Below are 27,067 nucleotides of genomic sequence, written 5' to 3'. Positions count from 1 at the left end.
TCGAACTCGGATTCAGGGGCTGCTTATTTTTAAAAATTAATTTTTAAAATAGTATAAACATGATTTTAATTCGAAAAAATATCAGGGATAATGACGATCACTGCTTTATATATTTACTCAATTTATATAGTATTTATATATATGAATTTATTTAATTTTATATTATTTCTAAATTTAATTTTAAATAATCTGTACACCAGATTCCTTTCTATTTACATGTAATGTGATTATAACTGAACATCATCGGCTACGTTAGTATCATTATAGTTTATTTGTGCTCTTATCACATACAAGTACTAATTCCACATACCAATGTAGAAATTATTACTAAAATTTATTGATTTTAATAATTTATTGGAAAAACTTCAACATTTGTTTCTTGACCAGGATTTCCTATCTTTTATTCTCATTCACTTTTAGATAGACCTCGGTTATTAAGATTTAGCATTACCATTGTAGGATACATAAATAGTATATGTAATCATTTTAATAACTTATTACCTCTTCAGGAATATAATAGGCATGTTTTTAAGTCTGATTTAGGACGACATCGGAAACAATACAATACGGCGAAGCAAATTCCACATACCAATGTAGAAATTATTACTAAAATTTATTGATTTTAATAATTTATTGGAAAAACTTCAACATTTGTTTCTTGACCAGGATTTCCTATCTTTTATTCTCATTCACTTTTAGATAGACCTCGGTTATTAAGATTTAGCATTACCATTGTAGGATACATAAATAGTATATGTAATCATTTTAATAACTTATTACCTCTTCAGGAATATAATAGGCATGTTTTTAAGTCTGATTTAGGACGACATCGGAAACAATACAATACGGCGAAGCAACTTAAGCAACTCATGCGAAATAAAAAAAATAGGAACGACCCAGCTTTGACTGTGAATTAGTGATGCATAAAAAGTTACAAAGCTTTTTTTCGAAATAGATGAAGGAACTATTGTATTACTAATTTTTTGTTGAAAATTCTAAATTCATAATTTAACAAATAGTCCCAAAACTTGGGTCACTAGTTTTGGCTGTGGTCCTAGAAATGTTATTTACAGTCACGGTTCCGTAGTTTAAATTAACATAAATGATAAAAATTATCCACAAATAACCAAAAAATAGTTATAGTTTGACCAAAATTTTACTTAAATTCAAAGAAAAATTATCACATGCAGTTATAAAAATTATGAGCTTTTAAGGTCTTAAGGTCTTCAAAGCTCATAATTTTTGAACTGCATGAAACAATTTTTTTCTATTTTGTTTCGTGATGGTTACAGTCAATACTGTCAATTTTTTTTTTGGTTTGCATTGATTTCTGGAATACCCGGTATATATATATTATATATATATATATATATATATATATGTATATATATATTAATTTAGAAATATGAACAAACAACACTCTTTTTGCACTAATTTATTAAATAATAATTTCACAAGCGTTTCGAGACTAGGTTTGTCTCATCATCAGTGTGTTATAATTTAAAATCTAAAATATGGAAACCTATATTAGCATTATCCGTTACAAGTCGTTTATTATACTGAACTGAATTCTCTATCAAGGTCAAATAGATGAGTCACGAAATATCAAAAAGGAATCAGAAGGAATATTTCTAAATTAATATCTATCCATCCACTCAGAATACATTTGTTTATATATATATATATATATATATATATATATATATATATTATAATATAAAATATGAAATAATATCCCTGTCGCCTCACTAGTCGTAATTCCAAAGCTGCGCCCTTTTGTTGCGTTTCAATTACGCACCACACCTCACTTTTGAATATATTTGCTCATGTAAAGAAATAAAACAAATATCAAAGACAAAATTAGAAGAAATTAAAAACATTACTAGGACCACTCATAATTGAAGCAATTTTGGAAGTACTAATTGGAAAACTCAGAAATGATAACACGATTTCTAATGTAGAATGTACCATCATTCATTTTTTATTAAGTGTTTTCTTCTAGATTTTACAAATCCAAATATAATATTTTTAATGATCTAATTAGAATTTTTTCACAATATCTGCACCATGTTTGATTTTATTCCTTATGGAATATCAGCAAATTGTTTGGCAATACTTGGCAGAATATATAAATTGATTCCAGGGATGAACAGGATGATAGATTAAAAAATACTCCCAGATTATTGTCGATTGGTAGAGTAACTAAGAAATATAAAAACCTAACTGGTTCAAGCGAAATCAATAGTAGAAAACTGAAGTTCTTCCTTTACTCTTGTCTCTTGTTTGAGGTAAAATATATGTATTATTATTACAGCCGTTTACAAAACAATGGAATTCATTACATACATGACTTAAGATCATCTTGATATAATTTTCGAATCACACGCCACGCTGCACACGACTGATTATATGATGTCATTGCTACGGGAAGATAGAAAAATAAACTATAATATATTATATTGACCAAATCCTATCTATCCCATAAAAGGAAAACGAGTTAAGCCAGATATTTTAGAAAAAAAGATATGAACTTGTTATTTTTGTTCTAATTTAAAAGAAAATATTTATGCAGTTTGATTTGAGTTTATTCACCATAATGTAAAATTATCATTTGTTCCACTACAAATGACTAGTTTCTGTACTTTTTGTTGATTTTGTTGATGTTTGATAAGCCAAATTTTATAACGGATACAGGATTATTTAAAAATCTTTGGTTCAAGTTTGAGAAAGGGCTCTTGGTATATTTTAATATACTACGATTGTTAATTACATTTATGGCGAAAAAATTCGGTGTTGGAGAAAAAATAAATCAATTCAATATATTTGAAAAAAATGACTGTGGCTGATAGGTTTTATCACTAGTTGATCAAGACTATGAGAATTAAAACTTAGAAATTTGAGAATTTCCAAATTTGAATTCTTTACCAAATTTTGATTCCTTTCCTATGTATCTATATTTTCATCCCTTCCCCGGCGGCCTGGAGAAGTTTATATAAGCCCGAATCAAATGCAAGATCGAGGCAATATACGCTCTGTGCTGTCTCATAGCGGACTCTAGCCGAGAGTAATTTGTTTTCTAGTGTTACGAATTTTTTATTTTCAAAATATAAATAAATAAATTCAGTTGAAAATCGACGGGATTTAGCAAATCTAGAAATATTGCTATTAGCGCGAAACAGTTGATCAAGGAAATTTGAAAACCTAAATAAAAATGGTGAGTAATAATTGAAATTTTAACCAAGAAAATATTTTCTAATATTTTTTTTAATTTTTTTTATTTTATTTTATTTATTTTTATTTTTTTTTAAATTTGTTTTTAATTTTTTTTTTTTTATTTTGTCTGTTCACTTGGCTTATTTTAATACAGTAAAAAATTGAACAATTATATTTTAAAATATGTTAATACTAATTTTTTATTACCAGTTCACATTTTTGTCAAAAATGTTATATTGTAAATATGTGACATGTGAAATACATATCTATTTCATACCTAATTATTTTTGTTTCATTGCGATAATTGCATTGCGGAACTAATTTGCAAGTTGCAGGTTTGAGTTCATAGAAATGTGTTAAAAGGAAAAAGTGGGTCGATTCGTTCAATGATAAGACAAAGATTTCTTCTTGTATTGATATTTTAATCTACAATTAAAAAAGTTACATAATTAATCGGGCGAAATATGTACATATTTCCAAAATCGATCGTTGGGCAATTTTGTTTACAATTGTCTATCTTGGTACAAGACTTTTAAATCTGGTTTATTAAAAAGATTTTTTTTCATAAATGAAGAAAATTCATTTGATTACTTATATATAATAATTTCAAGCAAATTGTGACATGACAAAAAAAATTCTTTTTTATATTATTTTCTTAAAATCATATTAAATGAACATTTATCTAATTATCTTGAATGGTCGACATAAAATGATTTTGATTAATAGGAAATTTTAAATATTATTATCTTTTATATATATATATATATATATATGTGTGTGTGTGTGTGTATACCAGTTATATTCGTCAAAAATACATTTTACAGTTATTACAGGATAAGAGTAATTATTTCCAATTACACGTTCAGTACAACGAATCGATTACAAAGTATTCAATTGGTTTTCATTCTGAAGTGGCAATCATTGAAATTCAATTAATTTAGCACATGTAATTGTATTCTTTGAAAATTTATTTTCATGATAAAGATGCACTTATATGATCCTTGCTCTATGCCAATTATAGAATAAAAATGTAAACGAAACGGTATACAAATCGTTATAGATCTCTATTGAAATTTCTGAAGAATTGTTTGTTTTTTTAAATAAATATCGGTATTTTGTGTGAGGGTTACTATAGCTAACTTTACATATTAATAAAACTATTTATTACCGAATTATTTGGTTGTTTGCTTTATTAAAAAACGCTTATTTTGATGCTAGAGACCAACAATGTCATATAAAACTTAAACCTAATTAATCTATAATAAAATCTTTTACTACCTACATACTTCGCAAGTTTTAAATCTGTCTGCAGTTTTGAAATCTATACGCCAAAATCTATCCAAATGCTTTAAAAAACTCAAATTATATTCTTCAATCTTCAAATTTTCTGTACAACATATTATTTCCTCATATATTCAAACGTTTCCTGTCCTGTACCTAATCGGTACCCTCTATCGCACACCAACCTGGATCTACGCGTCGTTTCAGGTTGGAGCCAAGTCTCCCGTACCGCCTAAGGGTGGGACATTTGACTGACGAAGGTAAAAATATTAAAATTCAAAAATTGAAAAAAATTAAAGCAGTTTTATGAAGAATCCTCTAGGTCACGAGGAAACGGATAAGTCGGTAGAAATAATTATTGTCATTTGTGTGCATTGTGAAAGGGTGGGACATTTGACTGATGAAGGCAAAATAGATTGAAATTAGAAAATTGAAAAAATATTAAAGCAGTTTTTTACATAATTCTTTAAATCATTAAAAAACGAATAAGTCAGTAGAAATAATTATTGTCATTTGTGTGAATTGTGAAAGGGTGGGACATTTGACTGATGAAGGCAAAATAGATTGGTATTAGAAAATTGGAAAAATATTAAAGCAGTTTTTTACATAATTCTTTAAATCATTGAAAAACGGATAAATCGGTAGAAATAATTATTGTCATTTGTGTGAATTGTGAAAGAGTGGGACATTTGATTGATGAAGGCAAAATAGGTTGAAATTAGAAATTGGAAAAATATTAAAGCAGTTTTTTACATAATTCTTTAAATCATTGAAAAACGGATGAGTCGGTAGAAATAATTATTGTCATTTGTGTGAATTGTGAAAGGGTGGGACATTTGACTAATGAAGACAAAATAGATTGAAATTAGAAAATTGAAAAAAAATTAAAGCGGTTTTTTGCATAGTTCTTTAAATCATTAAAAAACAGATAAGTCGGTAGAAATAATTATTGTCATTTGGTGAATTGTGAAAGGGTGGGACATTTTTTAGCAGCAGTTTTTTACATAATTCTCTAACTCATTAAAAAACGGATAAGTCGGTAGAAATAATTATTATCATTTGTGTGAATTGTGAAAGTTAACGATTTATTAGGGTAAGGCTATTGCATAGTGATATCAAAAATATTATATAAATTTTATAATTTTGAGTTAGCTTTTAATAAATTTTATAGCTCTCACACATAATGCAGCAAACACAAAATCCTTGACAATATAAAACGCTTCAGTATCTTCTTCTTTAAAAACGATTTATCACAAACGACAATCAATAAATTATCTAGTTAAACCGTCACCAAGTTAGCCTTATAAGAAAACCCTCATCACGAGGTTAGCGACCAATGAATTATATTTAGTCTGGCACAAAACATAAAACAAATGTAAATACTTAGCAACTGCATGTGTATCATCATTTTCTTCCTCGGGTTGAATATAAATATAAACTCTGTTCGTCGGACTTCTTCCGCCTCTTGCGCGGTTTGTGTCAGCTCTTCCAGAACGATAATTACGGCCATTGACATCTCCGAAGAGAAGTTCGAAAATCTCTTAGCGGTAACCGCATTTGGTACGAAATTACTCGGATGTGGAAAAAATCGAGGACGAGGAGGAAATAAATAAATTTGATATACGTACAAGTTTTTGATCTAATTGGACTTACGGCCAAGATATTGGGGGCATAAGTTTCGGGATAGAGTAACTTGTGATTCGTAATGTTTTATCAGAATGTTTTTTGGCCTCTGTATATTTTTTAGAAATTATGGTTTTCTAAAAGGGTTTTTAAAGTAGGTATGTTACATTTTTTGGAGATCCAATAAAAAAATAAACAAATGCCATTTTGTGTTCAAAAATGATCATGAGACATATGTACAACAAGTTATAATGTATTTTATAGAGATTTTAATAATTAGTACAAATTTTGTTTACATTTGTATGGGTTCTGTTTGCATTTCTATTGCTTTGAGAAAAAAACATCAATATTTTCAAAAAATAGTGGAAAGATAAATAAAAGATGCAAAGAAATTATATATAAAAAAAAAACTATATTGAAAAATTTAATATACGAATCTTGTGTTGGCGCCCCCTAAGGCGTGCGCTCGTATTTTTCGCATTTCATTTTTAAAGTGAATTAATTTGTCATAGCTCGTTCATATGTGCATCATTCAATCTGCCATACCTTTACTGTATCTTATATTATTATAATTTCTGGCACATCTCATCTGCTGTTTGGCAATAATAATGTAGACATTTCATTTTTCTTTCTAATCATAAATTTATTATACATATTCTAAATTCATAACTAATTTAATATGAACTTTATATAATAGCAATAAAGCTCAAATTGATTCTACGTTTTAGTTAGAAAACGTTTGTATGTGAAAAAGATAAGGGCTGTTTTTAGGGGTTTTCCGGCAATTATTCGATTTTTTCTCGTCGTAAGAACCATTCTTGAACTGCAAGGAAAATTTTAGAAAAAGAATTGGCCAAATTGGTCCAGCCGTTGTTGAGTTATGCGCTTACCAACACATTTTGCGATTTATTTTTATATGTAAGATTTCCAAGTTATCAAAAAATTTTGAAGCTTCTTTACATTTGTACATTTTTTGTTAGAATAGTTCCATTATCCCATAACTTTCTCATTTCTCTCGTTCTTTACAAATGTCTTCATTTGGAACGAAAGCATCTCTATAACGTGCCATAAATTTGTAATTGCCTTCGTCTAATGATAATTGCACTAAGCATAAAATTAAATTAGAGTTAAACGATAAAAAAGCAGCCTAATACGATATAATCATAAACTTCCATTGTATCGGTTTCAAAGAATGAGCAATTACTAAACCGACTCTTAATGCGTGCGGTTAGAGAGCATGATATCCACGGGTCATAATTTTTATTTTTGTTGATTACATTAATAAAACATAAGACAGGGCCGAAGAGGAAAATAAATGATTATAAATAAAATAAAATTAAGAAAAAATCCTACAGTCAACAAGCATAAGGCAAAATATGAAGTTTTCATACAAATGCTTATATTTACATAAATAGGATCATTTTACAACATGTACTTTTATTCTATTAAAATATAAATTGATAGTGGTTTTAAATAAACGATTAATTTAGTTTTAAGTTTTCCCGTTCATTTACAAATTAAGCTTTGTATTTATTTTCAAGTACAGTTATTACTTCTATCAAAATGCAATCTAAACGCTCGACTGCAATCTTCCATAATTTCATTCCTGATGAATCATTTTTTGTTCTCGAGTGAGTCTGCGGTTAAAGAACTATTTTTCTCTACTGATTATCGTTATTTCATCTGTACTATTTTTGTAACTAATTTAGAGTTAAATTTCTTGACTGTTTTTACCACAAATTTATGACTAATCTAATCGTATCTAGTCATAAAATGAGGCAGAAAGCAAGTCATTATTCTTCGTTAAGAGGAAATTTAAATTGTACACATGTTGGGAATGAATCTGTAATATATTATATATATTATATATATATATATATAATATATATAATATATATATATATTATATATATATATATAATATATATATAATAAAATTTTTCTCCATTTAATCTATCTATTTTTCAAGTCAATAGCGACATCGCCGATTTACCTCGACTTTCAACTTTTGCAATTCACGATTATATTTATCAACCATTATAAATAGATAAATTCTATCCATAAAAGTCTTGGTTAATGACATTTTAAAAGCTGCCTCCGTATGGCAAAATAAAAAACATATGTAAAGTTAGATTAGAGACATGCGAGATTCCCATAGGATAAAAATAGATGTTTTTTTATTCATTCTTCCAGGGCAACGTTTACTAGTAAAATGATTTATTTGATATCAACATGTTGTGACAAAGTGTAGTAAAAAGTCTATCGATGTGAACGATCATTAAGCCTTCCTGTTTCCGTTTGTAAAAACCAGATAAATGATTGTTGATCTTATGATATTTGAACTAGAACATTTCAAACAGAATGAATAAATTATAGTTGACTTGATCTGATACGAAAGTAAATTTTAAATTATTTGCCAATTATATGGACGTCAAAACAATTTGTTTTAAGTCGATTGATATTCTCTAAAATTTTTTAGTATAACTTGAATATCTTCTAATTTCACATAAATATGCAGTGTATATTCGTGCAGAACCTTTAGTATGAAGACTTATCTATATTTTTTCCCAAGATTTTACGTAAAATTACAATCAATCCACTCACAAATCTAATCATATTTAGAGCTAATCGTTGCAGTTTCGTGCAAAATAGACGAATCGACGGTTGTGTAGATTACACGATGGTAATTATCAACTTCCTGGGAAACTAAATTATAAAACAAAACTTTAAGCAAACAATCAGCTACTACAATCTACTGTAAAATAATAACATTGATGAATTTTGCTGTTTAATTCAAAATACCGTGTGATCGAACAAAATTCGATGACATTCTTAAAATTTCATAACATTTAGAATTCATACCATTGTCAATTTCTTATTGTAACATCAAAAGCTGATTCATCAACTTCATCAACTCATTACTGATGTTGTTTCTCATTATCAAATTCGATGGATATTTATAGTTGACATTCTGCAACAATCTTTTTCCCAGAACTGCAATTCGTTTCTTCATTCACGACACAAACAAGCCTTATTTGTTACAATTACATATTTATATTTTGCTTATGAATTCTTTGTTTTGGCGAACTTGCACGATATATATGAACATAAATTCTTTTTGGATGACTAATTGTAAAATGAAGCTTTAGAATTAGTCATATATGTAGCTAGAAAATATTCACTTTATATATTTTATAACTCTAATATGCAATGATCTGATATGCAATTTAAAGCAAGATATAGCAATTTAAATTTTGTCTTAGACCTTTTATTAGAACTTTTTTAGAATTAAAATGTTAATAAAAATCATTTATAATTTGCGGTGTATTCTGAGCAATTAACCTGATTACATATTTAAGTAATTACATAATTAACTTGCTGTAAATCTACTTGAAATAGCGTGCAAAATCATGATCCTCCATAATTTAATCACTTTTAAAATACTGACTGAATGAGTTAAGTGCAAGCAATGTTGTACAAGGAAATTTTAAAGAGGGTCTTTTAAATTATAAGCTATAATAAAACTTATCTTTTTTTATTAATATAAATGAGCAAAAAGAAAATGCTTTTAATGGGAAAGTTGTATCAATATTAAATCAGACTCCCAACATAGTTTCATAGACCCTGATTTTTTTTGTCATGGACCCCTAGAGGTCGATATTGACCCATTTAAGAATCACTGCTCTAAATAAATAAATTTAAGAATTTATAATTTATTATTAGTTTATAATAATAAAGCTTATTTTAAATTATTGTAAAAATATATATTAAAAATCAAGAACTAAATAGATTTTGTGAAGTAGCACCAAGTTTTGATTTTGAAATCATTGTCAACTTTTCTAGTTTTTATTTAATTTTTTGCAAAAAAATAGTATGTAAATAATATTTGAATCTTTACCATCTTTGAGCAAACAATTTCATCAGGTCACGAAGGATTGCGTGCCTGCCAGTGATTAAAACGAAAGTTGGTTGCTCCTTGATAATTGAACGTGTGGTAGAAAATGTTTTGTAAGCATGTTTACCAAGGATTTGTTAATAAGGACTCTCCTATTATTCTTGCAAGTGTATTTCCTCGACTAAACCTTTATTTATATTAAATTTTCTTCTCCAGCGTGAATGTATCTCAGTCCACATCGGCCAAGCCGGAGTCCAGATCGGAAACGCTTGCTGGGAGCTTTATTGCCTGGAACATGGCATTCAACCTGATGGACAAATGCCTTCTGATAAGACTATTGGATGTGGTGATGATTCCTTCAACACTTTCTTCAGCGAAACTGGATCTGGAAAACACGTACCGAGAGCTGTTTTTGTCGATTTGGAACCAACTGTCGTCGGTAAGTAGATGAGCATGTGTATTTAATTTATTTATTATATTAAGATGTGTTCTAGTAAAAATCAGTTCATTAATCTTCTTGATAGAAATTTATTAGTTCTATAATGTTTTGATCTACCTGTCAGATATTTAAAAAAACACAAAATCTGCGCGGTATTAGTAGGCGCATTTCCTGACGTGAACCCATAAAAAATAAAATTTTTTCGCTATAGTATTTTCTTTGAGAAGGAATATTATATTTGAATATATAATAAAGTATATTTATTAACAAGTGCCGGCATCTATTCCCATTATCTAATTCCTCTAATGACGCTGATGCCTATTTTAATTCTAGACATTGCATGAAGGTCAGTAGCGAACAAAATTCGAAGAAACAAACAAAAGCGTATAACTTACATCAAAATTCCACACAATGAATTCCTTTTTAAATTTCATACGAGAAAATCGCATGCTGGCAATGATAGAAAATGTAAAACTAAAGCGAAGTTTTACGTTGAATTTATCGAACTATGATTTAGCAGAGATACCTGATTTTAGTATTCACTTTCAACCATGATTTATTGCGGTTTTTCTTACACAACAACAAACTAGGACAATTGCCCGTTGAATTGTTTTTGTTGTACAATTTGCACACGTTGTCTTTGGATTTTAACAACATACCAGTGTTGCCGCCAGAGATTTGCCAGTTAAAAAACCTGGTAAATTTAAATGTGAGCTCCAATCCCTTGAAACAACTGCCACCAGAAATATGCCTCATCAGCCGCCTTGAAGTTCTGTGGTGCAATTCGACTCAACTTACAGAACTTCCAGAGGAGATAGGATACTTGAAATATCTTGACACTTTTGGAGCTAGAAACAACCAGATTAAAGAATTGCCTGCAAGTATTGTTGAATTATCAAATTTGAGGTGGTTGACTTTAGAAAACAATATTATAGAAGAATTACCGCCAAATTTTTCAAACCTGCACAAACTCATTCATTTGAACCTCAGCAATAATCGTCTGACAAGCTTCCCAAAGGACCTTACGAAAATGTTTTCCTTACAATATGTCTTCATGAAAAACAATTTAATTGATACTATAGACGCCAACGATATGAAGTATCTTTACCATCTCAGGATGCTGTCTATGAAAGACAATCCTGTAGTCAATTGTTGCGAGTTGAAGAACTTTCCATTCATCTGTCTCCATTCTGATTGGGAATCTCCACAATCAGATACAGGAGTCGTGAGCGAATCCAGTGATGATTGTTGGGAACATAGCATTCCCACTAGTGAAATTGATTCTACAGAAGAATCTGAAGGAGAATGGGAGGATGAAGAAATTTTGGTCCAAATGCTGCCAAATATCTCGAGATTTGCTGCCATAGGCTAAAAAAAGACTGACCCGGTTTCTGATTGATGCTTAAACTGTGTTACTTGGACCTAACGTGCCATTGTTCCAAAATGGAAAAGAAAAAAGGAATTTATCTACATGCAGCTGAAAAATTTGTTGATGGCCCAAATTTTAGCGTTTATACCGTTAATAACGAAATCCAAATATTTAAAATAAAATTGCAACAAGAAATACTGTAACTGAAGTACGCTTATAAAATATAAAAATAAATATTAAATTATTAAACCATATCGTTTTATTTCGGAAAGGTGAGTTCATTTTCTTTCCACAAAATCTTATTTGCTAATTTTATGTTTTCCCGACGTTACAAGTCAAAATCAAAAATTGGAAATAGAATAAGAATAAATTTGACTTATTATTTTATTTTGTTGGACGCCAAAATTGAAAATAGTATAAGCATAATTTTTACCTCTTAGATTTTCATTAACTTTAAAGTTAAATTTTTATTTATCTTCAAATTAACCTGCTCCAAGTTTCATCTTCACAAATGTGAAGATTAAGTTCATTCACACATGTCGCGACGTCCTTGCAACTTGCTTTAAAGCGAAATGCCACATACGCCTATTTAAAGGTATTATGCAATTTTTCACCATGATTTATTATTGTATTTTTATTAAAATTAATGATCTAATTGCAGATGAAGTCCGTACGGGCACCTACAGGCAGTTGTTCCATCCTGAGCAGTTGATAACTGGCAAAGAAGATGCTGCCAACAACTATGCCCGTGGTCATTACACCATCGGAAAAGAAATTGTTGATATTGTATTGGATAGATTAAGAAAGTTGGCGGATCAATGCACTGGATTGCAGGTCAGGAAATCTAGATCAGAGGAAAAAATAGAGATATCTTCTTAAACTCTTTTTCTTAATTATATTAACTATTTATTACAGGGATTCCTGGTATTCCATTCTTTCGGTGGAGGCACCGGATCCGGATTTACATCACTGTTGATGGAACGTCTTTCTGTCGATTATGGAAAGAAATCAAAATTGGAATTTTCTATTTATCCAGCACCTCAGGTACAGAGATAATATATAATATTCAGCAACAGCTTTAACAGTTCAATCAATTAAAACAACACATAAAGAGTGCAATCATTATAAAATTATGTATTTATTTTTAAGGTTTCCACGGCTGTTGTGGAGCCCTACAATTCAATCTTGACCACCCACACAACTCTTGAACATTCCGATTGTGCCTTTATGGTAGACAATGAAGCTATTTACGATATTTGCAGACGCAATTTGGATATTGAAAGACCAACATACACCAACTTGAACAGACTTATTGGACAAGTCAGTAAAACTAATCATTCTAACAATTTTAATAATTAACTAATAATTACTAAATAAGCATTTTTTTTAAAGATTGTATCTTCAATTACTGCATCTCTACGTTTCGATGGAGCTTTGAATGTGGATCTGACCGAATTCCAAACGAATTTGGTGCCTTATCCTAGAATTCACTTCCCTCTGGCTACTTATGCCCCTGTAATATCATCAGAAAAAGCTTATCATGAACAACTTACTGTCGCAGACATCACTAATTCCTGCTTTGAACCTGCCAACCAGATGGTGAAATGTGATCCACGTCATGGAAAATATATGGCATGCTGCATGTTGTACAGGTAGGAAAACGAATAATAAGAATAATAATTGGAACCATAAAAATGTAGAATTATTAGAGATAGTGTTGAAATTTTGTTTTTATTTAATTTTTTTAGAGGTGATGTTGTACCCAAAGACGTAAACGCCGCAATTGCCACTATTAAAACCAAACGCAGTATTCAATTTGTGGATTGGTGCCCTACTGGTTTCAAAGTGGGTATCAATTACCAGCCACCAACAGTCGTTCCTGGTGGTGATCTAGCTAAAGTTCAAAGAGCTGTCTGTATGTTGTCCAACACAACAGCTATTGCTGAAGCCTGGGCAAGGTAAATAGTTTATTAATAGCATTTTTATCATGTTTGTATTATTTACTCAAATAAATTGTTGTTTTTCCTCTAGATTGGATCACAAATTCGACTTGATGTATGCAAAACGTGCTTTTGTCCACTGGTATGTGGGTGAAGGTATGGAAGAAGGAGAATTTAGTGAAGCTCGTGAAGATTTGGCAGCTTTGGAAAAAGATTATGAGGAGGTAGGCATTGACTCTGTTGATGGTGAAGCCGATGATGGGGAGGAATATTGAAAAAATCAACTTTCACTTTAATAATCAATATTATTCTTTAAAAAACATATATATAATAATGTCTTATAAAATAAAATAGATTTATAACTTAAAACTAATTGATACACATTTGGAAATCAGTTCATATAGTTATATATCTTTATATTGCTCCATCTTATAATATTATTCATCCTTTTTTATTTCTATCACTTCAACAGCGCATTGTCTTGGGAACCAACCACGTATTCGTGTTTTGGGTTCATTATTATTTATTTTTTCACCAAATAACCAATATCTGGAAAGCAAATTTAATTTATCGCTATGAACATTTTAAGCTCAACTAAGTTTTATATGGTCCCTTATGTTTATAAGATATATATTTAATAATTTTCATATTTTAATATATTAATAAACATTTTATGACACTATAAAAAGTATTATTTCAGTAGAACAGACTATTGACTTACTTTTTCCACCTTGTAACTTGTACTGTATCATTAACTTGCAATGCAACTCGTGGCTCATCAGTGCAAGGGGGCCTCAAACAAACCCACAACCCTTGAGAAAATAAAGGAAACCAGTAACCTGTAGAGGCTTTTACAATTTTATAAATTCGTGTTCTTTGACGTTTCTCTTGCTTCTGGCATAGTTGTTCCTTCTACAATTGTACAAGTATTATACATATATCATTCAAATCTTGTTACCATAATTTCTGCAAGTCCAAAGCTACAATACCTACAGTTAAAGTGTATTGATCACACGAATCAAGAACTTCCCATGTTATACCATCACCAACAGGATCTCCTGAGAAATTTATTACTTGTTTAACATTTTTCCAAAACCCAAGATTGTAGGGAAATATAAATGCATCATCTCTTTGCCTATGTTCTGCTTTTTCTATAATCCATTCTTCAATACCTGTAATATTTCTAACTATGCTTCGGACCTGTTGGAAACCAAAACAACAATTAAAAACTCCTGACAAACTCACTGGAGATCAAAATACTAGAAATTACCTGGAAAAAAAGTAACATGCCGACTGCTATTACTACTCCTACAGCAAGTCCAAGTGAAAACACACAAAAGACTAGACTGTACACATTTAAGTAAACAACAGGCTCTAAGCCCGTACCATAATACTGATACCAAACTCTATGAATCCCATGATATAAAGAACACGCTAAAACTACACTTGCATGGGCACAACCACAAACAGCATAAAACAAAAATGATGTGAAATGGCATTGATTTTTCCAGCCCACACAATTATTTATCCATGGACAATGGTGATCCATTTTCATTACACAGCGCCCACCTGTAAACGAGATAGTAGGAAAGAATAGTTTAATAGGGAATTAATTTGAAGATGTATGTTTTAAGAAGGCTTATAACAGTTCTTACATTTGCGACAATGATGTGATCTAGGTGCTTTGTGGCCATTACATATTGAACACCATTGTAAGAATTCAGTGTCTTGCTCATTTTTCTGTGATCAAGAATGAAATGATATATAATTAAATCAGGTTTGTGGTATTACATGAAACTTACTGGAGTCCATTGTAAAGGCAAGAAGCCTGGACCATTAAATGAGGCTGATAAAAAATTGTACAATGTAAGTCCGGATAAAGATAAAAAGCAAATAGAATTAAGTAAACCTCCTATGGATGAACTTGGTGGCCACCACATATTTGAACAATGAATTGTCATACCCGTAACACATTTTATAATACCTTAAATAAGAAAAAGATTAATTTAAGTTTGCATAACCTTAAAAAAATAATAAAAAAAAATACCCAAGGCTGTGAGTGGTCCCCAATGGAATAAACGAAAACGAGATGAAAAACACATATTTATTAATTAAAAATTATATTAATATAGTTATAATTTATTTATCATATTTATTTTTATTTGTTTTCATCGTCTTTTGCACATGACAGGTACTTCTTAACACCTGACATTTGACATTTTGACAGTTTGACATTTCTTTTGACAGCTAACAGTTACAATTAATTTTTAAGTATTGGACGTTTTATTATTGTATTTTAATATATAATTCTAAATTTAAATCAATTATGAGTTTGCCTTTAGAAATCCGAAGACTTGACGAAGCAGTAATTAACAGAATTGCTGCAGGAGAAATCATCCAAAGGCCTGCAAATGCCTTAAAAGAATTACTTGAAAATAGCCTCGATGCAAAATCCAGTAGTATTCAAATTTCAGTTAAATCCGGAGGCTTAAAATACTTACAAATCCAAGACAATGGGACCGGAATTCGCAAAGAAGATTTGGCCATCGTTTGTGAGCGATTTACTACCTCCAAGCTCCAAAAATTTGAAGACTTACAAAGTATAGCCACATATGGATTCAGAGGTGAGGCCTTAGCTAGTATAAGCCACATAGCAAGACTTTCTATACAAACAAAAACAGCAGATTCCGTATGTGCTTTCAAAGCATCTTATGAAGACGGCAAATTGAAATCTTCCCCCAAACCATGTGCTGGAAATCAAGGTACCCAAATTACAGTAGAAGACTTATTCCATAATATTACTAACAGACTGCAAACTCTCAAAAGTCCTGCTGAAGAATACCAAAAAATCTGTGATGTTGTAACTCGATATGCAATACACAATTCTAAAATTGGTTTTGCTTTAAAAAAAGTAGGTGAATCAAATGACATTAAAACTCCAGTTAATTCAAATTGTGTCGATAATATACGCTGTTTGTTCGGTCAACAAATTGCATCACATTTATTATTTATGGAGACAGAAGATAAAACTTTAGGATTCAAAGCTCAAGGCTATGTAACAAATGTTAATTATTCAGCAAAGAAAGGGATATTTATTTTGTTTATTAATCATCGATTAGTTGATTCATCTTTACTTAGAAAATGCTTAACACAAATTTACAGTGTGTATCTGCCAAAAAATATGCATTCTTTTGTATACTTAAGCTTAGAGATAAATCCTGAATTTGTGGATGTAAATGTGCATCCAACGAAACATGAAGTACATTTTATGAATGAAGAAGAAATAGTAGAAAAAATTAAGACTGTTGTAGAAACAAAACTGCTGGATTGTAATAGTTCACGGATATTCTACACTCAGGTCTGTGTTTTTATAAATAACCTTATTAATAAAATGTTTTAATTCCTTACACATCTATTTCAGGCTAGACTACCAGGTAATATATCTCCACCTAAATTAGATGTCTCAAAATCAAAACCCATTAAAGAATATGACAAAGATATGGTTCGAAAAGATTTTGCTGATCAGACGATACATAAATATTTTGGAAACAGTACAATAATAACTAACAATGATTCTGTTAATGATGAATCAGAGAAAACAGATCCACAACATGATGGTCCTAATGTAAATATAAGTGAAATTTTGAAAGCATTCAGGAATAAACAAACTGGTGGTGAAAGAACTGAAACAAAGCTAACAAGCGTTTTAAATTTGAGAAAAGGAATTGAAAATGATTGTCATACTAATTTAAGGGAGATATTGAGTACCTTGATATTTGTAGCAAATGTAAATTGGCAGCAGTCTTTAATACAACACCAAACTAAGCTATATATTTGTAACACACAGAAGTTATGGTAAGTATTCTATAATAACAAATTTATTTAAAGTATATTTAATATATTGACTATGTATTTTTAAATTTCAGTGAATCTCTAATATATGAAATGATACTTTATGATTTTGGTAACTTAGGAATGCTCTCGTTAACAAATTCTGTATCAATTAAAGAACTTGCTTTACTTGCCTTGGATTCACCAGAATGTGGGTGGACTGAAGAAGATGGTGACAAACAAGATTTAGCATCTAAAGTAGAATACTTACTTACAGAAAAATCCCCCATGTTATCAGAATATTTTTCTTTAACTATAGAAAACGGTCATATAAAAACATTACCTATGATTTTAGAAAATTTTATTCCAGAAATAGGACAATTACCTATGTACATTTTACGTTTAGCAACTGAAGTTGACTGGGATACTGAGAAAGAATGTTTTGTTACATTTTGTGAAGAGACAGCACGATATTATGCTTCATCTTTACAGTATTTTTCTGAAGAAACAAGAAACTGGGTTATTGAGCATGTTATATTTCCAGCAATAAGAAAATTTTATTTGCCTCCAAAGAAATTTGCAGAAAATGGGGCAATATTGCAAATTGCAAATTTACCTGACTTGTATAAAGTCTTTGAGAGGTGTTGAGGATAGTATATTTTAATTTTAACATTATGATTAAGAATAATGATATTGATTTACCCTGTGATATGTACCAATAGATAAACGATTGATTTGTTAATTGAATGGGAATGATTGTATGCATGAAAGCAAATCTTAAGTTTAAAAATAAATGTGTCCAAATTGAAATTACAAAATTGCAAAATTAATTACCAGATTCGTTATTATGAATATCACATGAATGCATTCACATGAATACAAATTTAAATTGTATATAAATTATTGATTAGCTAATTATATTAGTTTTAACTTTATATTAGTTCAAGCTTGAAATTTTAATTTTATACATAAATTTCTTCAGCGTCTTTGTAATTATATTAATAATAAGACTGAGGGTCTTTTAAGTTTTCAATTTTAATTTATAAATTTAATTTAATACAACATAGTTAGTATAAATTTTACATGAATGAATTCATAAATGAATATAATTTTAAGTTTTATTATTATTATATATAAATAATAATTATATGATATTAATATATAATAGTTGTATTATTTAATTGAAAGATCTTGAAAAGTTTAAGTAATGGACGTATTTTAATATATAATTCTATATTTAAATCAATTATGAGTTTGCCTTTAGAAATTCGAACGCTTGTCGAAGCAGTAATTAACAGAATTGCTGCAGGAGAAATCATCCAAAGGCCTGCAAAAGTCTTAAAAGAATTACTTGAAAATAGCCTCGATGTAAAATCCAGTAGTATTGAAATTTCAGTTAAATCCGGAGGCTTAAAATACTTACAAATCCAAGACAATGGGACAGGAATTTGTAAGTAAGATTTGGCCATAGTTTGTGAGCGATTTACTACCTCTAAGCTCCAAAAATTTGAAGATTTACAATGCAACATGGATTCGTTAATATAAATTTTATATGAATGAATTCATAAATGAATATAATTTTAAGTTCTATTCTAATCATTAATATATAAATGATAATTATAATAATAATAATATATTAATAGTTATATTATTATAATTGTAAGATCTTGAAATTTACAATTTTATTTTTTATATTTTGTTAATGTTTAATTCGATAACCAAGTAAAATCAATAAATTGTAATAAGAATACAAGAATAAATGACCATTAAATGAATTAATGAATGAATTAATGAATGCATTCATAAATGAATATAATTTTAAGTTTTATTCTAATCATCAATATATAAATGATAATTATAATAATAATAATATATAATAGTTATATTAATATAATTGAAAGATCTTGAAATTTACATTTATATTTTTTATAATTTGTTAATGTTTAATTCGATAACCAAGTAAAATCAATAAATTGTAATAAGAATACAAGAATAAATGACTATTAAATAAATGAATTGGTAAATAAATAAATAAATGCAATAATAAACAAGTAAATAAGTAATTAATTGAATAAATATGTGATTAAGTAGATAAATAAATAATAAACTTAAACTAATAAATAAATAGCAATACTCATATACATTCAAATGTGAAAAATTAACATCCATGCAATTATAATAATAACTGAAAGACCTTTAAATTTATAATTATTAATTTTTAATTTAATATCCACATATACATTAAAACATAACAATAAAATTAAAATTTAAATTCAAACAAAAAACATTAAACATCCATGTACTACTGATTTAGTGTTACCAGACCTGCAGGGCCTTTCCCCAAATTAGTATAATTGGTCCTCAGGGGTAAAAATCCTAGTTCAACCACTGGAATGCCATACTGTTGCAGTTTGCACTCGTATGTCTTCAGTAAGTCGTCGTGCGCCTTGCAGACACGTGCCAGTTCGTATTGTAAATCTTGAATTTCTGTGTTCTTTTTATTCAATAAAACCTACAAAAATGGTGGTTATATTCATAAATGAATTATTTATGATTTGTGTTGTTTTTGAGTGCTTGTCATTGTCTGTAAAGGCGTTAAAAGACGATATTGTGGGCGAAGCGGTTGCCGGTGTCAGTTGTGCAAAAATGCAAATGGCGGTTGAGGTAAGTGTTTTATTTGATTTATGTTGTAATATTATATATTTACGTAGTTATAATGATTGATGGTTTAACAATATGTTTTCATATCAAGCTTGTTTGTTTTTCAAATGTTTATAAAAAATAAAGATGAATTTGTAATTGTATCAGCTACAATTTCGGTCAGTTGGTGTTATTATTTACTTCCTTCATGACTGTCAAATTTGCAATATTCAAGTGAATATTATTTATTTCACTTTTTTTTTCGTCAAAATTGAAGCAGTTTATTGAAAATTCTTCGTGGTACAATTACAACAAAGTCTTATTAAATCTCATTAAAGAAACAAGATGCTTTTGAAAGATATTTTTGACTTTATCAGAAGTTGCGTAAAATATATTAGCATATTACTCATAAAATATTAATATAAAATTCGTATTATATTAATATCAATTTTATTTTGATGAAAATGTAAAAAATGTATTTTGTGTAGATAATTGGGAATACCATTGTCAGTTTTCTAAGATCCTAAAAAATCTAATATGATTTTTCAAGGAATTCGTGGAGTCTAATTAGATTCTTGTAAGTTTCCATGTACTGATATTGTCAATTAAGGCTAGGTTGTTGTCGATGAGTTTTTTTTTTAAATATTAATGTGAATTTAGAAAATTTACATTAACAACTTTTTAGAAACTAGTTGTAAATTGCCAAATCCTTCATCAGTCAAAAATTCAGATTTGATATAATGAAATTTTTAGAATTTTGACATAGTGCTCATTAACTCTGATGAGTTTTTTTTAATTAAGCTACTTTTCGAAGGCCTATAATATTTTATTATGCTCGTTTACATTTACATTTCATTTGTTTACACAAAGGTTCTCAAACTTTTTTGTGTAATAGTCTCAAAAAGCGTAAAGAATTTTGTCAGGCTTCTTAATAATCAGCAAATAGGGTCTTTACATTTATTATATTAAACTATCAAATTATTACAAATATTTGTAATATATTTTTATTTCGTATTTTGGCCATAAATCGAATGCTTTCTCATGCTAAGACTTACACATTTGTGTAAAAAAATGGCCAATGTTTTTATTTACTTTTTTAGTTTGATTTATAAATGTTGTATATGACTTTATTATAGATATAGTAAATAGACCTCTGTTTTGTGGCCCTCTATTTTTATTTCGTAGACCCCAATTTTTTTTTTGTTGACGTGGATCCCCAGAACTATTGGTTCACACATACATTTTTTAATTTTGGTCTCAAACGATTCAGAATGACTTCAAATTCAGAGAAAACATAAAACTATAGCAATCGTATTTTCTAAGGAAATCATTAACTCCTTACAAAAGTTAAAAATCAAATGAAATTGCCTATATATATCAGTGATTCCCAAAGTCATTTACATGGACCTCCAGGGGTCCATTACAACTTTCAGAGAGTCCACGTCAGTGAAACAAAAATTTCTTAAAAAAGTTAAAAATCAAATGAAATTGCTTCGAAACAAAAAATTTGGGCGAAACAAAAATTTTGGGGTCCAAGAAATGAAACTGGATTTCCACGGTTATGATTATTATTTTTGACTTCTATTATCTTAAACTTTTCTCAGAGGTAAAGTAATAAAATTACATTACTCTAAAGTAATGTAATGCATGTAAGTTTTTTACCTCAAGTTTTCTGCTAACGCCTTTCGCATTCAAATTGGTCGCAGTCAAAATCTCATCCAGCACAGCATCCCTGTGTTCTGCATTCAGAGTCATCTCATCAACTTGTCGTTTTAGAATACAAGTTTTCAATCCTGTTTTCTGCTGAACATCCATAACTGCCTGTATAAATCTCTGGTTCAAATAATCCCGATCTGCTTTAACTTTTTCGAATCGCAATTCTAGAGCACCGTGGGCCCATTTTAGGTTGTTCAGGTCTTTCATGCAACCTGCATACTTTTTCCGAAGATACTGGGAGAAATAATTGAAATATAATAAAATTTGTTGATGCATTTGGTAATAATATACTTTACCGCTAATTCATTTCTATCTTTTTCATAACTCTGTATTTTCTTGGTCATCTCATTAACTTTTTCAGTGGCTTCCTTAAGTGGTTGCACCAGTTTCCTATTTTCAGCCTGAATATCGCTAACTTGGCGCTCCATACGTTCTGAATAATTTTTTAAATCTTCCATTTGTTCCTGCACAAAAAAATACATTAAAATTTATCAAAAATTTGGGATTGTTCAAGTAAAAAAATAAAAATACTACCTATGACGAAATCATCATCCAGACTCCCCTGCCCTCCATGTTAACCCAAAATAAGCAAATCAACAACCCCCGCCCCCCTATAGTGCTTACGTAATACTTGAACGATCCCTTTATAAAAATAGTTGTACATCAGATTTTACCTTTAAGCTGGTGATTAGTGCCAAATTGTTGATAGTGATATCGTTGTAGTATATTTTTAGGTCTCTAAAAGCTAATTCGTGGCTTTTGATTAAATCTACAATTTGTTGGTTTTTTCGTTCTTCGACTTCTGCGATTTCCATACGGTGTTTGACGTTCAACTAAAAATCGCAATAACAAATTTTATATACAGAAGACCAAAAAATTATATAAAAAACAACTTTACTTCTTCTCGTTCACTGGTCATTTCCTTGTCATATTTATCTTCAATTTCTCTGGCTTCCTTCTCGTATTCAGCACGCACCTGACTTAATTCCTTGCTGTGATCCTAAAAAATAGTACAAGGTATTTATACAAATTACATTTACCATCAACAGTATATATTTCTATTACTATTTTAATAGCTCTGATTTGCTCCAAGATTTCCTGCTCCAAAGCTCTCTTGCTAGCCTTCAACTCGGTTTTATCCTTGAGCAGTTCTCCTTCTTGGACATCATGGTCATCCTGGGCAGCTTTTAGGGCCATAACGCCCTCAGCACGGACATCACTGAGATGGGCTTGATGTTCGTACAAAAGATGCTTCACTTTTTGTTTGAAACATTTCATCTCAAACTGGTTTTTCTCCTCTGTTTCTTCGATATCTCGCTCTTTGGTCCTGGGTAAAGGATAATGGTAATTATTGATGTTGGACCAGAACGCCAATAACAAATATTATCTGATTCTGATATATTATTTTTATTACCTGAGTAGGGCCCTGGCTTCGTCCAATTGTTGCCTGGTGATGTCCCAATAGGTTCTCACTTTATCCCTTTCCAATTGGAAGTAATTTCGTTCTTCTCGTTCGCGTTCCATTTCATCCCGAAGGCGGTGAGCAAACGCCTCCAATTGCTCCCTGGACATCTCTGATGTGTCGACTCCATCTATTACTCCTCCTGGAAAAGAAATATGGTAATTTATAGAAAAAAACTTCTCAAAATAATTCATAATTATCTGATGAATTCATATTTATCTAAATTCATGCAGCTGAATATAAATAAACGAATTTCTTTAATTTAGGATAAAATAAACTATTTCAACCAGGATACATGAAGGCTAAACACTGTTCCAAATTGTTAACAACTTGTTGACCAGTATGTTGCTATACTCTGATCTATTTTTTTTTATTTTTATTGGCTTCTCCTATTGCATTTAGCCACTTACAATATTTAAATTTTTGGCCAATTTTTCAATCTAATATTTTTATAACTAATTTACTCATAAAAATTCCCCTTTTCACATTTTTTATTTTTGACATACCTGCTCCTTTTCCTTTCCCTTTTTTCTTAGGCGGCTGAAAACAAAAACGTCGTGTTATATTTATAAATTAATTTCCTAAATTTTTTATTCCTAGTCTTACCATTTTGAAAAATATTTAGAAAAAAATATAAAGAGAAAATTCAATATGAAATTTTGTTTTAATCCATTTTATCACCGATCTAACAACTTCATGTTGCGTTGGTTACCAAATAAATAAAAGTGCTTTTATTGAGGCGCAAACGTGACTTCTAACAACCCTTTTAAGTAGTATTTTAAATGAATAAAATTTATAAAAAATATTTTTTATAAATTAGAAATTTAAATAATTTAATGTCATTTTTATGTCAGATGTTTTCTGTTGAATATAATAATTGAAATAAATTTGGTTGAAGAGCATTTTACATATAATACTAAAGCAATAATGCTTGTTATTAATATTTTGGATATTTATTTATTTATTTATTTAGTTATTTATATAATACAAAACCCCTTTAAGACGATTCTTCATCAACCTTATTATGCAGCAAATAAACATTATGTTTGAAAGTACAGAGACGGGATATTTATTTATTTATTTATTTAGTTATTTATATAATACAAAACCCCTTTAAGACGATTCTTCATCAACCTTATTATGCAGCAAATAAACATTATGTTTGAAAGTACAGAGACGGAAAAAGGGGTGTATTATCCAAAAAATTGTATTAAGCATAATCGTCTTGACGGGGTTCTACTGTATTTTGTAAAATATTGCAGTAAAGGTTCTGAAATCAGCTGTCTGAAAATTCTGCGAACAGATGGAGATATCTTTAAAGCTAACTTTCACAATTTCTAATAGGGCGTATTTCAGTTTCTACATTTCTTTTATTTTTATATTTGATGATATTTAAATCTATTGCATATAATTAATACTAGATTATTGTTATATGAACAAAGAATTTGCAATAAAAATTGCGCAATTACAGAAATTTGTACAAGAAATATTTACATCTGCGTTTTTCCATTTTTACACCTATCCTAATAGGGTTACAAGTAAAATTTTAAGAATAAAAAATGGGTTTCAAACAAAATGAACACATTTTTTAATCTTGTCCTGGTACTGTTCTGGCGTAGTTTTTTTCCTGGTATAACTTTCTGGTTCATTTATTCTAGATTTTTTCGGGTACTTTTGTCTGACTTTTGTTTTTGGTTATTCTGAAAAATTTATTCATATTTTACCCATTTTTTTTTATTGAAAGGCTCGATTATTTTGGGAGTTGAATACTTTATCAATAACGATTTTCTAAAGATTTTTATTTATATTTCTACCAAATGCAAATTATCTATTTAAATTATTTATTACATAGAACAAAAAGAATTTCCCTGAATAAATATCACCAATCGATTTTATTGGGCTTTTACTGTCGTCTATGAGGCGTCATCGTGGGCGATTTTATGTCATCATCTGGCGTCAAATATTGAACTGTAATCGACACTTATTGGTCTGCAAAATTAAAATTCTTATTAAATTAATTAAATTGTAAATCCTTTACAATTTAGCTAAATGTGCAAACGCTAAACGTTTATGCAAAACGAAATTGCATGCATCCAATCTACTAAAAGCTACGTCAATTTCTTTACATTTTTTTTTATTTTGCTCTGCTATGCTCAGAAGTTCAAGATCTTTGGTAAATGATTTTCTAGAAGTGAATTTGCTTAAATATTACTTCTGTTTTGATTTTTCATAGTCATCCAATACAAAAATTTCTACTTAAAGTAACTACTACTCGATTTCAACTATATACGACCTCCATCAATTTCTTTGAATGTTATTTTTCTTTTTCTTTGTAATGCTCAGAAATTCAAAATCTTTAGAAAAATGATTTCCTATAAGGGAATTTTCTTAAATACTAAATTTGCTCCAGATTTTTTTGTTATTTTTATATATTTTAGAAAAAATTTCAGCATCGACCTTAATCTCTAAGGACTTCAATATTTGGTTGATTTTGTGCTTTTGATTTTTTATATGTTGTTCTTTTTGGGTGATTGTAAAAATTAATAAAGCATTTTATATCTCAAATAAATAAAATTAGAAATTGATACATAAAACAATTTATAATTTTTTTGCAAATTTATTATTCATATTTTCATTTACAATATGATCCTTTATATCTCGTTATGTCTTCTGCAAAAGTTAATGATAATTCTCTTATACGTCCTAATGAAAAATAAACACGAAATTTTTGCGATTATTTTTTATTATCATTGTTATTAAGCTCAGCTGAAAATATCCTTGTATTATTTTTTTCATTTCGCCGTTTCCACTTTGATTTTTCATCTCATTGTTATGATACTGTTTGATTATTTTTTCTTTGAATTTAATATGATTCTAATGTGTTTTTGTAATTTCACTTGCATTATTTATTTATGAAAGGTAAACGTAAATGATAATGATAATAGAAGCATTGGTAAAAATGAAATACGGACTTCTTTATTATTGTAACGTTATTTATATAGCTCTTATAAACCATGATATTAGAACAAAATATTTTTATATCAATTTTATTTATTTTATATCCATTGTTAACTGATAAATAGTTTTGCTACTGATTTTATACGTATAATAATTTTTTGTAATATTTACTTAATTATTCGGAAACAATTTAGTTTAGTAGTATCACTACTGGTAAAACTAGTGATGCTACTGAACTGAATTATTTTCAAGAATTGTATATTATATTTTAATTTGTGATCTAACAAAAAGTAATAATAATAATAAATGGTAGTCTGCCCGAAGGCAGGTCTATGGTGCAAGAGCCACCATAAATAAATGATTACCTTACTCTTCGTCGTCTATCATTTACATTACCACTATCACCCTCATTTTTTCACCTTTTGTTTTTTTTTGTATTTTTTTTAGAATTTCTGCTTCCATGCTTTGTGATCCTGCGTTTTGGCTTTCAGTTCCCTGAATTTTCTCTTCTCGCGTAAATCGTCAATCGTCTGCATTTTTCTTCCTATTCCTTTCAGTCCTTCTATTCTCATTCTGTAGAATGAGTCCAATCCAGTTTTCTTTTCTCTTCAAGATTGTGCTCAGTAGAGTCCTTCCTTTGTCCACTTTTCTCAGGACTTCTTCATTTATTATCTTGTCTGTCTACTTTGTCTTCCCAATA

At 29.1% G+C, this 27,067-nt stretch overlaps 5 protein-coding genes across 6 annotated transcripts in view; 3 read left to right on the top strand and 2 right to left on the bottom strand.

Moving 5' to 3' along the window:
* Positions 1 to 3,031: 3,031 nt before the first annotated feature.
* Positions 3,032 to 14,063, top strand: LOC113382806 (tubulin alpha-3 chain-like). The gene is made up of 8 exons (XM_026621042.1): positions 3,032 to 3,214; positions 10,229 to 10,451; positions 12,482 to 12,654; positions 12,736 to 12,864; positions 12,970 to 13,140; positions 13,213 to 13,472; positions 13,569 to 13,778; positions 13,852 to 14,063. The coding sequence occupies exons 1-8, from the start codon at positions 3,212 to 3,214 to the stop codon at positions 14,033 to 14,035; spliced, it is 1,353 nt and encodes a 450-aa protein (XP_026476827.1). The 5' UTR covers positions 3,032 to 3,211; the 3' UTR covers positions 14,036 to 14,063.
* Positions 14,064 to 14,122: 59 nt separating this feature from the next.
* Positions 14,123 to 15,943, bottom strand: LOC113382807 (palmitoyltransferase ZDHHC6). Its single transcript, XM_026621043.1, has 7 exons — positions 15,808 to 15,943; positions 15,563 to 15,744; positions 15,416 to 15,500; positions 15,031 to 15,329; positions 14,754 to 14,960; positions 14,482 to 14,672; positions 14,123 to 14,309 (listed from the first exon to the last, which is right to left on the bottom strand). Exons 1-7 carry the CDS (start codon positions 15,860 to 15,862, stop codon positions 14,198 to 14,200), a joined length of 1,131 nt encoding a protein of 376 aa, XP_026476828.1. The 5' UTR covers positions 15,863 to 15,943; the 3' UTR covers positions 14,123 to 14,197.
* Positions 15,944 to 16,085: 142 nt separating this feature from the next.
* LOC113382892 (DNA mismatch repair protein Mlh1) lies at positions 16,086 to 18,309 on the top strand. Of its 2 annotated transcripts, XM_026621141.1 has the most exons (4): positions 16,086 to 17,118; positions 17,182 to 17,311; positions 17,411 to 17,615; positions 17,687 to 18,309. In XM_026621141.1, exons 1-4 carry the CDS (start codon positions 16,087 to 16,089, stop codon positions 18,237 to 18,239), a joined length of 1,920 nt encoding a protein of 639 aa, XP_026476926.1. In that variant the 5' UTR covers position 16,086; the 3' UTR covers positions 18,240 to 18,309. The 2 variants fall into 2 exon arrangements, with proteins under 2 accessions (XP_026476926.1, XP_026476925.1); XM_026621140.1 differs by having other exon boundaries at positions 17,182 to 17,615.
* Positions 18,310 to 19,893: 1,584 nt separating this feature from the next.
* LOC113383072 (dynein regulatory complex subunit 4) lies at positions 19,894 to 23,943 on the bottom strand. Its single transcript, XM_026621323.1, has 8 exons — positions 23,916 to 23,943; positions 23,362 to 23,551; positions 23,013 to 23,274; positions 22,846 to 22,947; positions 22,622 to 22,780; positions 22,244 to 22,411; positions 21,894 to 22,181; positions 19,894 to 20,103 (listed from the first exon to the last, which is right to left on the bottom strand). The coding sequence occupies exons 2-8, from the start codon at positions 23,517 to 23,519 to the stop codon at positions 19,894 to 19,896; spliced, it is 1,347 nt and encodes a 448-aa protein (XP_026477108.1). The 5' UTR covers positions 23,520 to 23,551; positions 23,916 to 23,943.
* The window catches only part of LOC113383071 (tachykinins), a 65,519-nt gene continuing 58,644 nt past the window's right edge, over positions 20,193 to 27,067 (top strand). The window contains exon 1 of the mRNA XM_026621322.1: positions 20,193 to 20,255. The gene's annotated coding sequence lies outside the window, so the exon portion shown is untranslated. The remainder of the gene's footprint in view (positions 20,256 to 27,067) is intronic.

The sequence above is a fragment of the Ctenocephalides felis genome, unplaced genomic scaffold (genome assembly GCF_003426905.1).
Source record: "Ctenocephalides felis isolate EL2017-DRISC unplaced genomic scaffold, ASM342690v1 CF-g0.4_SCAFFOLD_03570, whole genome shotgun sequence".
NCBI classification, from domain to species: Eukaryota; Metazoa; Arthropoda; class Insecta; order Siphonaptera; family Pulicidae; genus Ctenocephalides; species Ctenocephalides felis.
Note: the sequence above shows the minus strand (reverse complement) of the source record. Positions and strands in the feature narration are given on the sequence as shown.

Coding starts and splice junctions, on each gene's coding strand:
- LOC113382892 (XM_026621140.1), top strand. CDS start 16,087: ATGAGTTTGCCTTTAGAAATCCGAAGACTTGACGAAGCAGTAATTAAC. Junction 17,119..17,181: donor CACGGATATTCTACACTCAG/GTCTGTGTTTTT, acceptor CATCTATTTCAG/GCTAGACTACCAGGTAATAT. Junction 17,616..17,686: donor TGTAACACACAGAAGTTATG/GTAAGTATTCTA, acceptor TTTAAATTTCAG/TGAATCTCTAATATATGAAA.
- LOC113382806 (XM_026621042.1), top strand. Junction 12,865..12,969: donor CTATTTATCCAGCACCTCAG/GTACAGAGATAA, acceptor TTTATTTTTAAG/GTTTCCACGGCTGTTGTGGA. Junction 13,473..13,568: donor GCATGCTGCATGTTGTACAG/GTAGGAAAACGA, acceptor TAATTTTTTTAG/AGGTGATGTTGTACCCAAAG.
- LOC113383072 (XM_026621323.1), bottom strand. CDS start 23,519: ATGTCCAGGGAGCAATTGGAGGCGTTTGCTCACCGCCTTCGGGATGAA. Junction 23,275..23,361: donor GAAGCCAGGGCCCTACTCAG/GTAATAAAAATA, acceptor TCCTTTACCCAG/GACCAAAGAGCGAGATATCG. Junction 22,781..22,845: donor TGACCAGTGAACGAGAAGAA/GTAAAGTTGTTT, acceptor TGCGATTTTTAG/TTGAACGTCAAACACCGTAT.
- LOC113382807 (XM_026621043.1), bottom strand. CDS start 15,862: ATGTGTTTTTCATCTCGTTTTCGTTTATTCCATTGGGGACCACTCACA. Junction 15,745..15,807: donor GGGACCACTCACAGCCTTGG/GTATTTTTTTTT, acceptor TTCTTATTTAAG/GTATTATAAAATGTGTTACG. Junction 15,330..15,415: donor ATCACATCATTGTCGCAAAT/GTAAGAACTGTT, acceptor TCTCGTTTACAG/GTGGGCGCTGTGTAATGAAA.